Source organism: Cicer arietinum, chromosome 6 (genome assembly GCF_000331145.2).
Source record: "Cicer arietinum cultivar CDC Frontier isolate Library 1 chromosome 6, Cicar.CDCFrontier_v2.0, whole genome shotgun sequence".
Classification (NCBI taxonomy): Eukaryota; Viridiplantae; Streptophyta; class Magnoliopsida; order Fabales; family Fabaceae; genus Cicer; species Cicer arietinum.
This window is the reverse complement of record NC_021165.2, coordinates 17,034,369-17,049,928: the sequence shown is the minus strand read 5'-3', so window position 1 is coordinate 17,049,928 and position 15,560 is coordinate 17,034,369. Positions and strand designations below refer to the sequence as shown.

General features: G+C 31.7%; 2 protein-coding genes across 2 annotated transcripts in view; one reads left to right on the top strand and one right to left on the bottom strand.

Moving 5' to 3' along the window:
• Positions 1–1,485: 1,485 nt before the first annotated feature.
• Positions 1,486–4,936, bottom strand: LOC101503093 (uncharacterized). Its single transcript, XM_004505342.1, has 6 exons — positions 4,378–4,936; positions 3,941–4,278; positions 2,820–3,646; positions 2,274–2,585; positions 1,942–2,188; positions 1,486–1,857 (listed from the first exon to the last, which is right to left on the bottom strand). Exons 1-6 carry the CDS (start codon positions 4,934–4,936, stop codon positions 1,486–1,488), a joined length of 2,655 nt encoding a protein of 884 aa, XP_004505399.1.
• A 9,640-nt stretch (positions 4,937–14,576) lies between these two features.
• Positions 14,577–15,560, top strand: part of LOC101500873 (abscisic acid 8'-hydroxylase 4-like) — a 3,001-nt gene continuing 2,017 nt past the window's right edge. The window contains 4 exon segments of the mRNA XM_073369805.1: positions 14,577–14,873; positions 15,007–15,331; positions 15,455–15,558; position 15,560. The exon segment at position 15,560 is cut by the window's right edge and continues 33 nt beyond it. Coding sequence (XP_073225906.1) covers positions 14,674–14,873; positions 15,007–15,331; positions 15,455–15,558; position 15,560 — 630 coding nt within the window. The 5' untranslated portion in view covers positions 14,577–14,673.

Here is a 15,560-nt window from a genome sequence, read left to right as displayed (position 1 = left end):
ATATCATAACAGTAAATTGTATTAATTTTAAGTAAATGTAAATTTAATACATACGAGCTCAATCGCAACATCAATATGAGCCTTGCGACCTGAGGTGTGGACAGCTCCGCCTCTTGTTGAAGCTCGATTGGTCTTATTTTGGTTGGAGATGTTCTTGAATGATGTACCTTCCCAATATGCTTGAAGACCAATCCAAGCTTCCTCACCTATCCAACTAGGTCGAGTCCCTTTTTTCCTCACCTTGTAAGCATATCTGATAGTCTTTTAGCAGCCTTTTGTTCAAACAGACGTTTCACAACATCATTATGACAAGGATCCCACGATACCTTCTCATGGGAATAAAAAAAAGTATATATGTACTAACTACTATCAACAAAACAGATTACACAATTCTCCCTATATATGCTAGAAAAATGAATTGAACATATAATTATATTCAAAGGCTTACCGCAAACTTTTCAAACCAATCTTGTCTAATTATGTCAGTGGTTGCACTCCAACCATAGATAGGCTCACGAAATTGTTTTTGTATGGCATACCTAATGGCATCTGCAATTGCGTTGCTAGGAGTGAGTCTGCATTAATGTATTGAAGAAATAAAGTATTAAGTAAATAATATGTGTCTATACTTATGCTTCTAATATTAAGAAAATAAACAATTGTTGTAACTTACCCTTTACCATAAGGTCGTATAATGACTTTTCCATTATCATCTCTCACAAGCACGATAGGAGAAACGTTCCCTTGACCCACCTCCTCATCATCTTGGTTGTGGTCCCCAATTTCCACCCTATCCTCATGACCATCGGAAGTTTGTTCCACATTCTTCTCTACCAAAGCCTCATGTGGGGAATGTTGTGAAGAGGCACTCATGATATGAATACTTAAACCTGGAGTCGGCATAAAGACAAATACCTCAGGGGTTGAGGCATGGATGGGAGATGGTGTCGAGTGGGATGGTGGTGTTATAGTATCAACAGGTCCTACCATCTTAGTTGAAGTTGGAGGCTGAGACGGGGCTGGAGACGAACAATGAAGTGGCTTAGTGGTAGACAAGTTGCGACGTATGACATCCCGCTGCTCATTAAGTTTACCCGGTTGCAACATCTTTGGTTTACCCCTAGTAGGATGAGCCTTTCCTTTATCACCGCCACCTTTTTTAGTCATATGTTGTCATAAAGTAAATAAAAAATGTCACGTAAGTACAAAATAAACAGTGCAATACAAAATACATAATACAATTTATCAAAATACAAGTTGCTTAAGTAGACAATTTATCAAAATACATAATACATAATTAGAAAGTTGTAATATGTTCGATCACAAAATACATATTACATAAACAATTTATCAGAATCAGCAAGTTGCTTAAGTACAAAATACACAATGTAATACAAAATACATAAAATAAACTCTAATATTGTGCAATACAAAATACTATTGTAATATGTTCGATCACTATCCTTTCTCCCTTCACTACAATCTTCAATCAAAAATTTCTTCGAACAAATCTACTTGTGAGTTGTCACGTAAACAAGATATGGATTCTATTTCTGCAATTGGTAGAACATGTGACATCCCATCAGATTGATAAGACATTTCATCCTTTGTGTTGTCAATCTCCACGTGACCCTTTGATTTTGTGGTAATTGCCACACACCATCCACGCTTATCTCTACACATTTCTGGATAAGGGACATAATACACTTGTCTTGCTTTTTGCACCAGGATGAAAGGATCATAAGGACGATAACGTTTATCCATCTTAATATCAACAATTTGATATTGTGGATGAATCTTTGTACCCCTATTTTTTGTTGGGTCAAACCATTCACAATAAAATAATGCAACCTTCTCCTTCAGACCAAAGTAATCTAGTTATATGATATAGTTGATCGTGCCATAGTAATCATCTTCTCCTCCTTCAGTAAGACCCCTTACATGCACCCCACTATTGATTGTCTTTTTATCAATGTTGTAGGCCTTAGTGTGAAAAGTGTACCCGTTAACAAAGTAAATGTTCCAAGATATTGCCATTGATGAAGGACCACGAGATAGTGCTATTATGTCTTTGTTGGTCACTTCATTTGCCTCGTTATTTACATATGCTTTCAGCCATATGGGAAACTCTGCATGTATACGTCTAGATGCGTCTTCTTCATTGATTGAGTGATTCTCCAAGAATAAGCTGTCAACAATCACATAGTTCATAAGTAAATACGTATTATGGTTTGCATCAATATAATTTTCCACGCATTATGATGAACACTTACTCAAGATATGGTTTAATTTCATCACAATTAATCAACACGTGTACTTGATCAGATTTCCATTCGTTATCTGTTAGATAATGTGTTCTAGACTTCCCACTAGGTCGACCTCGTTTCAGCAAGATGGATAGTGAAGGTTGGAGATCATCACATTCTAAATGACGATTATTACTTAAATTTGTGGTCGGCAACAAATTGAATGACTTGAAATAATGAGAACAAAAATAAGTTGTCTCGCGTTGTATATAGTCGGCGCATATGGAGCCTTCAACCCTAGCCTTATTTGTCACTGCCCGCTTTGAGACTCCCATACATCTGCACATTTAATCATTAAATGTCTATTAAGTAAGTTATAATAAACCTAGTAATCTATTAAAAAATCAACCACAAAAGTTACCTTTCAAATGGATACATCCACCGGTAATGTACTGGACCACCTAACATTGCTTCATAGGCAAGATGTATTGGAAAAATCCTGGTGGAAAAATCCTTTCTAACTTGCATATGATAATTGGAATGTTATCATTCAACTTAACTAAGTCGTCCAACCTCAATGTATTGCAACAAAGATCCTTGAAGAATTGACTTAGCTCGGTTAATGGTTTCCAAACAAATTCTGGCAAGGAATGAAATGCAATTGGGAGTAAACATTCCATGAAAACATGACAGTCGTGACTCTTCATCCCATGTATCGTACCCTTCTCAACATCGGCACACCTAGCAAGGTTTGAAGCATAGCCATAAGGCATTCTCAAATCCTTAAGCCATTTACAAACCAACTTGGCATCTGATGATGTCAAAGTGTAATTTGCCTTTGGTTTACCCATCTTTCCGTTAGATAAGACTTGCATCTCCAAGTCCCCGCGAAAGCATAATAAAGACAAGTCTTTTCTCGCCTTTTCATTATCCTTTGTTTTACCTTTAACATTCATAACAGTGTTAAATATATTATCGAAGACATTTTTCTCTATGTGCATCACATCGAGGTTGTGCCTTAACAAGTTATCCTTCCAATATGGAAGATCCCAAAAAATACTTTGTTTTTTCCAATTATGAATCACTCCATACCAATTCAATTTCTTTTTCCAACCAATTTCAGTCACTTTTGGAAAATTACTCACCACATCCGATATCTCTTGCCCTGTGTAAATGTAAGGTTGACCATTTTTCTCATCCCTATTTTTTGTAAAACTTGTTTTACTTCTTCTGAAAGAGTGATTAGCTAGCAAGAATCGACGATGACAATCAAACCAAGAATTCTTACCGCCATATTTCAAAGTGAAAGCTTTTGTGTCTTCCATACAATGAGGACATACCAACTTACCTCGTGTTCCCCATCCAGATAACATACCATAGGCGGGAAAATCATTAATTGTCTACATCAAGCATGCTTTCATGATGAAGTTTTGTTTTGTGGATATATCATAGGTCAAAATGTCGTTGGACGACAATCGTTGCAAATCATCAATCAATGGTTGCAAGTAGACATCTATATTTTGTTTGGGATTAGAAGGTCCAGGTATGAGACAAGTCAAAAATAAGTACGATTTGGTCATGCACATTTCAGGGGGAAGATTGTATGGAGTGAGTATAACTAGCCAACAGGAGTACGGAGAAGCAGACGCTTAAATATAAGGAGTAAATTCATCTTAACATAGACTCAACCTTACATTTCTGGGGTCACTAGAAAAGTCAGGATAAACATCGTCAAAATGTTTCCACGCTTTTCCATCAGACAGATGGCGAAGGACGTTTGAACTCTTTTTATTCTCATGATGCCATCTCATTTCAGCTGCAGACTCAGTTGATGCATACAATCTTTGTAATCTAGGAATGATAGGGAAATAAAACATTCTTTTTGCTGGAACATCTTTGTATTTTCCCATTCCAGTCCTACGTGGAATGAACCTAGGAGAATGAATTTTTTTGCACTCAGATAACTTGTTATCATCCTTGTAATATAACATACATCCTTTCTTACAACAGTCAATCTTCTCAACCTTCAACCCTAACTTTGACACCAATTACGTTGCTTGGTAATAGTTATCGGGCAAGCATGTTTCTACTGGACATACACTTTAAAGCATTTTTGTAACAACATCTATACCTTTTTGTGGAACATGCCAATTAAACCTAATTGCTAGAAGTTGAACACATATTGATAACATTGATTGGGAAGCCCCCTCGTAGATGGGCTTGTTGGTGGATATCAACTTGTCATAAAATCGTTTTGCATCTTCGTTAGGCAACTCATCCTCAGCAAATGTGCCATTTCCCATGTTAGTGTTCACATCAAGGACATCTCGATAAGGCCTAAAAGCATCAAACACCATTTCATCCATTGCATTAAATTGGTCGTCGTGATGCACAATCCTATTACTAGTCGAACCTCCCCTTGTTTCAACTATTGGCTTCACTTCTCCGTGTTCAGTCCAAATCCAATAATCTGGTTGAAATCCATCCTGGTACAAGTGAAGTCTAACAGTAGTTGCTGCAGATATCTTCATACACTTGCATTTTATACACGGACACCTTATCGCTCCCTCAGATATACAAATCGGTTGTTTCAAAACCCTCTTCACAAAATCTTTAACACCACTAACATACTCCTCTTTCAATCTGCGTCTATTTTCATGTACCCTATTGTACATCCAAGTACGATCCATTTACTATAAGACCAAAACTTAACTTGTCAATCACTAAATAAGTTTGAAAAATAACTGAACCTAAATAAACTCATGAACCTATAAGTTTGAAAAGTTATATAGATAAATAAACTCATGAACCTATAAGTTATAAAATTATAGAGATAAATAAACAACAAAATTATTGATATATAAACCTATTCACAAACTGTGCGAATACTAACAAGAATGCATTTGACAACCACAAGATAGAGATGTGACTGAATCATCAGTCATGCACTTCATTCCTTTGTTCATTTATTTATCATGTTACTCTAATAATTATTACCTATACACTCATCCATACTTTGTGTACGTGTGTGCAGGGAATTAGTAGAATGCAACTTATCATTTTATCTATTAACTGGACCAGAGTAACCATTTTATGCTTAACTTTATTTATTTTTGTGGTGCAGATAAATGGAAAGTTTACAAGTGACCAATCTCTTATTTATAATGTGAGTATTTTCTACTTAAACCTCTTTTGTCTAAGGAAAACAAATTGTAAGGTCTTTACTTAATATGCATGTTGCACCAGTATAAAAATCTGCAGTGCAAATTCTGGAGTAAGCTGGGTTGATATGCAGTGCAAATTCTGCAGTATAAAAATCTGCAGTGCAAATTCTCACAAAAACCTGCAGTGCAAAAATCTGGAGTAAGCTGGGTTGATATGCACATGTATGATTGAGTACCATTATTGCTTTTAGCCTGCTAGCCTAAATATTATCTTCCATGTTTGGTTTCAAATGGTAACAGTTTGGAACAAGTATAATTTCTAACTATATCAATACTTTACTCCAGAGAAGTTTCCTGAATCCTGAGTATATAACTTAGATGAACTAGAAAATATACAGAGTTGTAGCCTTAGTTAGTAATTTGTGCATGTCCAGTCACAAGTCTCTTTTAGCTGTCACATCTAGTCGGTAATTTACTTGTGTCTAGTAGATATTTAGCATTGTTTCTGCTCATTTCCTCTCTAATATTGCAGATTAGCACATAGAGTGATTCTGGAGTCACTAAAGAAGGGACACATTGTTGTGGGGTAACTTGAGTTATATATTTTGTTTTATAACTTCCAGAGGCAAACTTGCATCTTTATAGAAGCTAATTTTTGTTTAGTTGCAATCATAAAAATGAAATGTTTTAACAAGAATGCATTTGACAACCACAAGATAGAGAGACGAATTTATTAACATTTTATGATTTGATATATCCCTTTAGTAAATTAATAAATATAAAAGTGAATTATGAAGTAAAAATAGAATTTATAAAACCTAACATCCAAAAACCTAACAGAATTGACAGAAGTGAGCATGAAAACAGAATTATGAAAAACCTAACAGAATTGACAGAATTGAGCATGAAAAACCTAACATCCAAAAACAGAATTTTTAAGGATGGTGTTGCAGGTAAAACACCAAAAGCTGTAGGGGTGATTTTTAAGGATGAAAATGAGAAACAACATGAGGCAATGCTGGAAAATGATAGGCGTAATGAAGTGATATTGTCTAGTTGTGCATAATGGATTAGCAACTATCAAGAAGTGCTACCATCAGAAGTAAATTTTCATTTTTACATGATACAAATCAGATTGGACAACTTTCCACAATTCCTCCAAAGCAAAGATCAATAGAAGCTATTAAAGATTATGTGAAGAACAAGCGAGATGTACCAGTCGAAGCATTCAAGGGAGGCTTTGTCTTGTCAAAAGTTGTATGTGCTTGGTCAGTATGTGAGCTCAAGTTGAATAGCACCAATGTGGATGAAAACCCTAGCGTTACCTTCAACTACTTCAGTCATCCATATGATCTTCAACGCTGCGTCGAGGGGATCAGATTGACAATTAAAGTAGTCCAGTCAAAACACTTCACAAACTATACATAATTCAGAAGAAAAAGAAATCAGAGTCAGACTAACATGCTTGAAATTTTTGTGAGACTAGCAAAATCACAAACTGCATATGCTTGGATTTCACAAACTGCATGCTTGAATCAAAGTCAGACTAACACATAATTCACAAACTGCATGCATGTTTAATTGTAAGACTAACAAAATCACAAACTGCATGCTTGAATTTTTTGTAAGACTAACAAAATCACAAACTTCACAAACTGCATACTTGAATATCACAAACTGCATTTCTAAATATTATTATGCTTGAATTTCTAAACTGCATTTCTAAACTGAATTTCATAAACTGCATTTCTAAACATGCTTGAATTTCTAAACTGCATTTCCAAACACTTCAGAACTTGTATATCAAAATCACTGCCATTTGCATTTCTAAATATTATTATCCTTGTCACTATTAAACCTGCCATCAAATTCACTGCCATTTACACTTCAGAGCTACACTTACAACACAAAATCTGCAGCAGTTCATGCAAGCAAATCATATAGTTTGTTATTATGAATTGAAGGTATATGGTGCAAGGAGTTGCAACAGTTCATGCAGCAAATCCAAATATTCTTGTCATATTATCTGGATTAAATTTTGACAAATACTTGTCATTCATTGCCAAAAGAGCAGTGAACCTAACATTCATTGAGAAACTAGTATTAAAGCACACTGGTATGGTTTCACTAATGGTCAAGCTTGGGAATCAGGGAACCCAAATCAAGTATGTGAACAAGGGTGGCCTTTGTTTGTGAGTGAATTTGGAGGTGACTTAAGAGGTACCAATGTCAATGGCAGTGAATTTGGGGGTGACTTAAGAGGTACCAATGTTACTTAGTGAACCAAGGGTGGCCTTTGTTTGTGAGTGAGTTTTATCTGATTTGAATCCTTTTTAACAAATACACAAGAATGTCAGGGCGAAGAAAACCTCTGAAATGTCATAAAACCTAAACAAGAATACACAACTGAAATGCAATAAACCTAAATGGCTACACTGAGAGTGAGACAGCGACACTTACCTTGAGAATCGACCACAGATGACAGTGCGACGGGGACACTGAACGGCGACTCTGAGATTGGCGTGACGGAGTTCGAGAGGGGGACGGTGACCGACTCTGAGAGTGAAGGTGTTTGGTTCGATAGGTCACATGTTCGACGGCTATACTCACGGCATTGAGAGGAATGAGAATCAATGATGGATTGGATTCAAGTGTGAGAGAAGGATTCAATGTATGTATGAAGGGTTCAACACTTAGGGATTTAAAGAAGAACTCAAAACGTAGGGACTCAGATAGAAAGGTTATTTTAAAACCCAAACTTTTAATTTTACAATCTGATTTTACAAATAATATTAAAAAATTTAAAAATAACCTAGCGTCGGCCCCTCCGACGCTACATATGAAAATAAAAAATAAAAAATTAAATGAATAAACTAGCGTTTGTTTTATTTTACGTAGCATCGGCTACTCCGACGCTAATTGTCAATAAAATTGAAAAATGAAATTTGGTGCCTTAGCGTCGGTCTAGTCGACGCTAAGTAGTGTCGGAGTCGGGGGCCGACGCTAAAAATGACAGTTAAAATGCAATTTTCTAGTAGTGAATTATTAAATGATAAATTTATTAATAAATAATATAAAATATTTTAATTTTTAATATATCATAAATGATGATGTGTTGGTATACATTTATAGTGCTATCATTGTTTACAAGCACTATTTTTTGTAAGTTATGAACCAAAGTCGTCTCTGAATTTATAATACCAAATTCAAACAAAAAAATTTACAGGGATTAAAATAAAAAGTGATATATTTACAAGGACCAATGACATATTTAAACCAATTTTATAATATTTCATCTTTATGTTATAGCATTTTTAAAAGAGTTTTTTTTAAAAAAAAAAATGTAATGGGAAATTGATTTAAATAGTTTCTCATAAAAAATAATTTTACATATTTATATTTTTTGTTACAATTATTTTTGAAAATGAAATCTAAAAAAATATTTAAAGTGAGAAATTAGTTTGGATAGTTTATAATAAAAATTCATTTTTGATAGATATATTTTTTTCAAAAACGTTAGATTTTTACTACGTTAAAATATTTAACAATGAGTATCTAATTTATTGAATTTTTAAATTAATCTCTTAATTATAAAAAAATAAGTTTGAAATATCTTTTGAGATTTTAGGATGATTTTTCATAAAAATCATTTTTTAAATTATAAAATTAATTTAAATCACTTTTTTAATCTACAACAAACCAATTTATGACCTCAAATATTTTTAAAATCATTAAATTACATCTTCTTCATCCTTATTTTCATTTTCTTCTTCTTCCATGAATGGCTCGATGGAAGTTACGTTTACTAAAATAAATAATTTGTGTTTAGTGAGAGATTAAAGTGAGATGTTGATGATTTATAAATACTAAAAACAATATTATTTTTGCAAATATATAATACAATTATATTAAAATTCTAGTTGGATACTTATGTAAAGTTTAATATAAAATTAAATAAAAAATTATTAAATTTTAACTCAATTATAAATATCGATATTATATGAGTTAATTATATTATATATTGATATTTACTCGTTCTTTTTAGAAATAAATAGACAAAAAGTTCAACGCACATTATTCAAACATAAAATAAATGATTCCATGTGGCAAACTCTCTAATTGAGGCTCGAATTGTGACAAAGGCATCTCATCTTGAGTGGTTGTGACAACCGATTAAAGTGCACTGTTTATTTTTTATAAGAGAATAAAATTATTGGTTTTTTTTCAGACTAAAATGAGTTGTGTTTTATTTTTCCCGAGGGACCAAAATGGATATGATATATATTTATCATGTTTTTTGTTTAGGTGTTTTAGCCGTGGAAGAGGAGCTATGGGCATTTATTATGGTCTAAAGATAGCTTGGAATAGAAGATTTCGACGTATAAATGTATATAGTAATTCAAGTATGATGTAGGTTTGCTAGAGGATGTCTGGCTCATTATATTCACCAAGATGAGGGGATAATTATTTGGATACATATGTTACGAGAAGCAAATCAGGTGGTCTTGTCAAACATGGACTTGATTTACATGGTTCCATTAGGATTTTAGAATTTCTGTTAGTTTTTATTTCTAATGTCTTAAGAGTATATGTTTTTTCTTTTTTCTTTTTCTGGATGATTCTAGTTTTTTTTGGGGCATAACACGTTTTCCTCATAAAAAAAAAGTTGTATGTTGTTTAAATATTATTTTTTCATAAAAAAAATGACGTTTTAAAATGAAAAAAATATATTTTTTTCAGTCTAAACAGATATTTGTATCATTTGAAAAATCATTTTGTTAAAAAAATTATTTTTTAGTTAAGAATGAAAAACTAAAAATAGTAGTTTTTCACTGTCTCACAATTTTAAAAACTCCGAATTTTTTTTTTATTATGTAAGTTTTCTTCCTTGCAACTCATCATATATATATTTTCACATGTAAGATTTTTTCTCCTTTTAATATTTCTCCACATCATTTTTGTTGTCGTTTCTTTTATTTGAGTCGTTTTATCTTTTCTTATTCATATGTTGATATGAATTTATTTTTGCTTTGTAGATTTATTTATTGTTTTTTAATGAGTACTTAAAGTACAATCTATGACTAATTAAACTATGACAATATACTTATAGTAATTTTAGAAAAGTAAAAAGTTAATGTATTTAAAAAATTCACGTTTTTAATGATAATTTTATAGTTTAAAAAATCACTTTTATAAAATTGTATACAAACAGATTAAAAATCATTTTTATGATAATAAATAAACAAAAAAAAAATTAAATCAATCTCTAATAAATATCTCTAAACTTTTTAAACTAAAAATTATTTTTATTCATACTCAAACAAACGCACTCTATATCTTTTTCTATCAAATACGTGACCTTGGTTGGAAAAAAAAATTCCATATATCTTACTTGCTTTGTATTTATTCCCAATAATCAATGTATTTAATCATTTTTCACATTTAAAAACAAAGTGTAAATAATTGAAAAAAATTATATAATATTTTTATTAAATTATTATTGTCAAATATTGATATATTTATCATTATCATAATTCATATATAAATTGCAATATATTGAATTGAAAATGGTTTATTCAATATTAATTAGTTGCTACATTTAAAAATAATAATTAGTATCACCTTAAATGAATTATCATAAAATTTATTACCCCTTAAAACTCCAAGTTGACAACAATTCTCCTGTTTCTATTATTTATCGATATAAATAAACTTAAGAATTCAGTCATCTAAATCAATTCAATTTACATTTTGATCAAATCCATTTAAATTCAGATCTAACTCGAACTAACTCTTTTGAATTCAATGACATTCGACTCGAGTAGTAGATTTATCATCTTCGATGTTCAGAAATAAACCGAATCTTAGGGGACTCTTGTGATTTCCTATCACTGATAAAAACTAGTAAATTTTTTCAAGAATGACATGACTGTTGATGTCGGCAACGATATCATTTTCTATAAATAATACATACATATACGAACTCATCACATGGAAGAATGGAGCATATGAAGTACTTAGAATTTATTTTGAAAAGGGGTGGGGAGTGCCAAAGACAGCTCTACTAGTATCATATTATAAGCGAGCTTTCGTCATTTAGCTGTCCTTTTCCCTATGTAAATTAACGTACACCACTGTGAGGACCTTAACACGTTACTCAAAACAGGGTACACAATAATCCATGGTTGAAGAGAATTGTGACCAACATTGAATCCTGAAACACAAAATAGAAGCTAAAGCCGGTCACAAATCGCTAGATTTTTTATTTCACTTTTCATTTGAAAACGATATCTAACCCCAATAATCAATTATAGTTTGTTCATTGTGAGTGGGTTAAAATAAGCAGGTGTTAGTAGTTATATTTTGTGTAGTAGCATCCATGCTTGTTGAATGTAAACTTTAAAGTTTAAACTTAGCTGAGAAGAATTTACCTACATAAAGTGCGCAACTTTGGTTTAGTAAAGAGCTCATACTAGTTAATCAGGTAGCATCCTGTCTTAATTTGAATTGAAAATATGCACGGGACCAATGGCAATATGAAAAAATAAAACATAGGGGCAATCGAGTGGATTCATCATAAATTTTGTCATCAGAGTCAAAAGGTGTGACATTATAGGTAGGAAAGTATATGTGACCAATGTGTTGGATGCCTAAATACTCTCTTGTTTATGAAAGATGCCTAAATACTCTAAAGTTCCTTCGATACAAACTTTCAGAATATAGCTTTTTTATTGGATGTGAAGGAAAGAGTAAAGTGTTGTCATATTTGATTAGCTTGGCAATTTTAAAGGACTGTCTTAGTTTTCTATGTAGCATGGTAAGTCACACATACGCTTATGAGAAAATTCTAGTTTGGTTAATTATCAAGGTGAGTTTTGAATTGTGTTAAGTTTGAGGACCTAGTCTTGATGAAAAATGGGCTGCTCCTATTTGAGTCTTAACTATTGGTTTTATTCTGTTTTATCATTATCTCACAACAACAATGATAAATGAACACTTATTATTTCTTTATTCATTCAACGTCTTATTTATTTTTGTGCATCTTTTTCTATCACATCATCAATATATTACATCATTCTCTTTTTCTACTTCTCTCAATGTGTAAAAAGAGTGTATGAATGTCTTTATTTGTGAGTGTGCAGGTTCATTAAGCTCATAGTGGTAGAATGTTAAGCTGACACTCCAAGAATCTTTCATGTTGAAGTTGTGAAACCATTTACTTCTTGAGCTGGAATTAAAGGGGAGCATTGAACTGGGATTATTCTTGCATGATCTTTTATACACATTCACAAATATTTATTCTACTTTTTATTCTTTTAGTTATTTCAAAAATAATCTAAAAATTAATTCTACATTTTATTTCTCTGTAAGTGTACCTAAGACTTGTAATCATAATTTTGTGACTATGTAAGACTTGTTGGTTGAGCTATTATGTGCTAAAAAACAAAAGTGTGGTGTCCATTGTTGGTATCCTGTACAATATAAATTCTACATTTAATAAAGCAAGAGACAAGTTCTCCACCCTAAGATTTTATGTGCCTCTCCGCAGCTCTACCCTGCATTATTCCATTTCATCATCTTCGACCTCAACCATCTACTATTTTTATAACCACTATTACAGAGCTAAATCATTGGACGAAATTAAACATGTGCTTGACAAATCACTAGGTTGCTCCTTCCTCTCTATTTCATCTTTTGGATCCCTAGCAGCTTAGCTTGTTCACAAGTTGTAATGCCACTAAATTATGTCTCTGTTTTCGTGATTCTTTTAAAGCTCATTACATTTCTTTATTTTAGATGTGTTAACTTGTAATGATTATTTTGTTGAGAAAAACACAGAAAAATAAAAAAGATATATAATTAAAACATAATAATATAACGTAAAAAATTTAAAATTGGAGAAAAAATCACTATTGTTATTTATTGACACCAAAAAATAACACTATGAGAACTACTTTCAAATACCTTATATTCCTCAACGTAATCACATTCTTTAAAACAAATGTCTGAACTACGTCTCATAAGACTCTAACACATAAATATAAGAGAAATGAAAATAATCATATATAAATTAAGGTATTTCTATCTGTTGTATCTTGTAATGAAGAATTAGAGCCACATAGTCTTTTCTGTATAATACTAAATAATGTGAGACTATTTTAACATATATTATTTTAATCAACTCTATGATACTTTATCGATAATTATAGTTGAAAAGAGCTATGATACTTTATCATAAAAAGCCGGACTAAGGACCACAAAACGAGTCTTATAAACCTACTCGACCGATTACTTAAGTAAATATGAATACCATTTTATATTGCTATAATCGTTGTATATTATATTTTGAAATTTATATTAAATAATAAATATAATAATCTTTTAGTAATTTAATCATATTAGTTGACATTATTTTTAACATATTTAAAAATATTATAAAATAGATTGAATTATATATGATGTCATATAAAGTCATTTTTTTTAAAATGCTATGCTAAATCTCAAAACCTATATTGGAGGCTTCTATGGTACATTTAAAAATTAACATGTTTTGTTATGATTTTAATTGAAATGAAAATTTTAATAGAAACAATTTATTTAATTACCAAGATTAAAATTGAATAGATAAATGTATCACAACTCTTAATTTAAATGGCCAATCGAATACATTTTAAAAAAATGATCGATCAAAATATTCATAATACCGACGTACATCATGTTTTATAATAACGTAGAACTTGTCAAATATATTTAATTTCAATAACTTATAATTTTACGAGTCTATTTAAAAATACACCACATTACTTATTTAAAATTTAATATTAAATAAATTTTTAAGTAAACTTATAGTATTTTTATAAAAATCAAACTCAAACTTAAAAAAAAAAAAAATGATCTGTCACGTGTCAAACCTAGACATCAATTCCTTTTAGTTTTGCAAAATATAACTATATAGTCTATTTCCACCTTTAATGTAATGTAAAATTGAATAAAATATTTCAGTCTTAAAAAATGAGTTATCTGTTGTTACTACAGTTAGTGTGCGTTTTAACCTGATAAGTAATCTCGTTTACATAATTAGATTGTCTTATCCATCGACAATTATGATCCATATTGCGCGCGTATTATTGCGTTGCGTCTATATAAACCAAACTAAACACAAAATGATCATCATCTATATATTTCCTTAGCTACCTACCTACCGTATAAGATTTCACAATTCCCTTTCACGCCTGCAACTCCAAGTTGCTAAGCGTGTGCATATGGACATTATTGTTATCTTCCTCTTTCTCTTCCTTATCTTTCTCTCAACTCTTCTTTCCTTTCCATTCTTAAACAAACACTCTTATAACTTACACAAGCCTAAGCTTCCCCCAGGTTCAATGGGTTGGCCTTATATTGGACAAACACTCCAACTTTATTCTCAACACCCTAACATCTTCTTTGCTTCTAAACAGAAAAGGTTCTTCACTCATCTCTTCTATTTCATTCATCCTTAATTATAATAATAAGCAAAAACATATTTCAAATCTTAATTTATGGTGGAGGTGCTAATTACTAACTTGATTATAATTGTACAAATTAATGTTAATCAGATATGGAGAAATATTTAAAACACATATACTTGGATGCCCATGCGTGATGTTAGCAAGTCCAGAGGCTGCAAGATTTGTGTTGGTGACTCATTCTCAGTTGTTTAAGCCTACATATCCCAAAAGCAAAGAGAAGCTTATTGGTTCTTCTGCATTATTCTTTCATCAAGGAGATTACCACTCTCGCATTAGGAAACTTGTTCAAACATCTCTTTCCCCTGAATCTATCAAGAAGTTAATCCCTCTTATTCAATCCCATGTCATTTCCTCCTTGGAATCATGGGCCACTATTGGACATGTCATCAACTCTTTCCATGAAATGAAAAAGGTTCGTAATGAATTTTATTGCATAGTGTGTCTGCAGTATCCTGTTGCACCAATAGGAACTATTAGATTTACACAGAATGCACTATGGTTTTTCTAACTCATAATTTTACTCGATTATTGGCAGTTCTCTTTTAATATCGGTATCCTCTCTGTCTTTGGTAATTTGGAAGGCAATTATAGAGAACAGCTTAAGGAGAATTATTGCATAGTAGAGAAAGGATACAACTCTT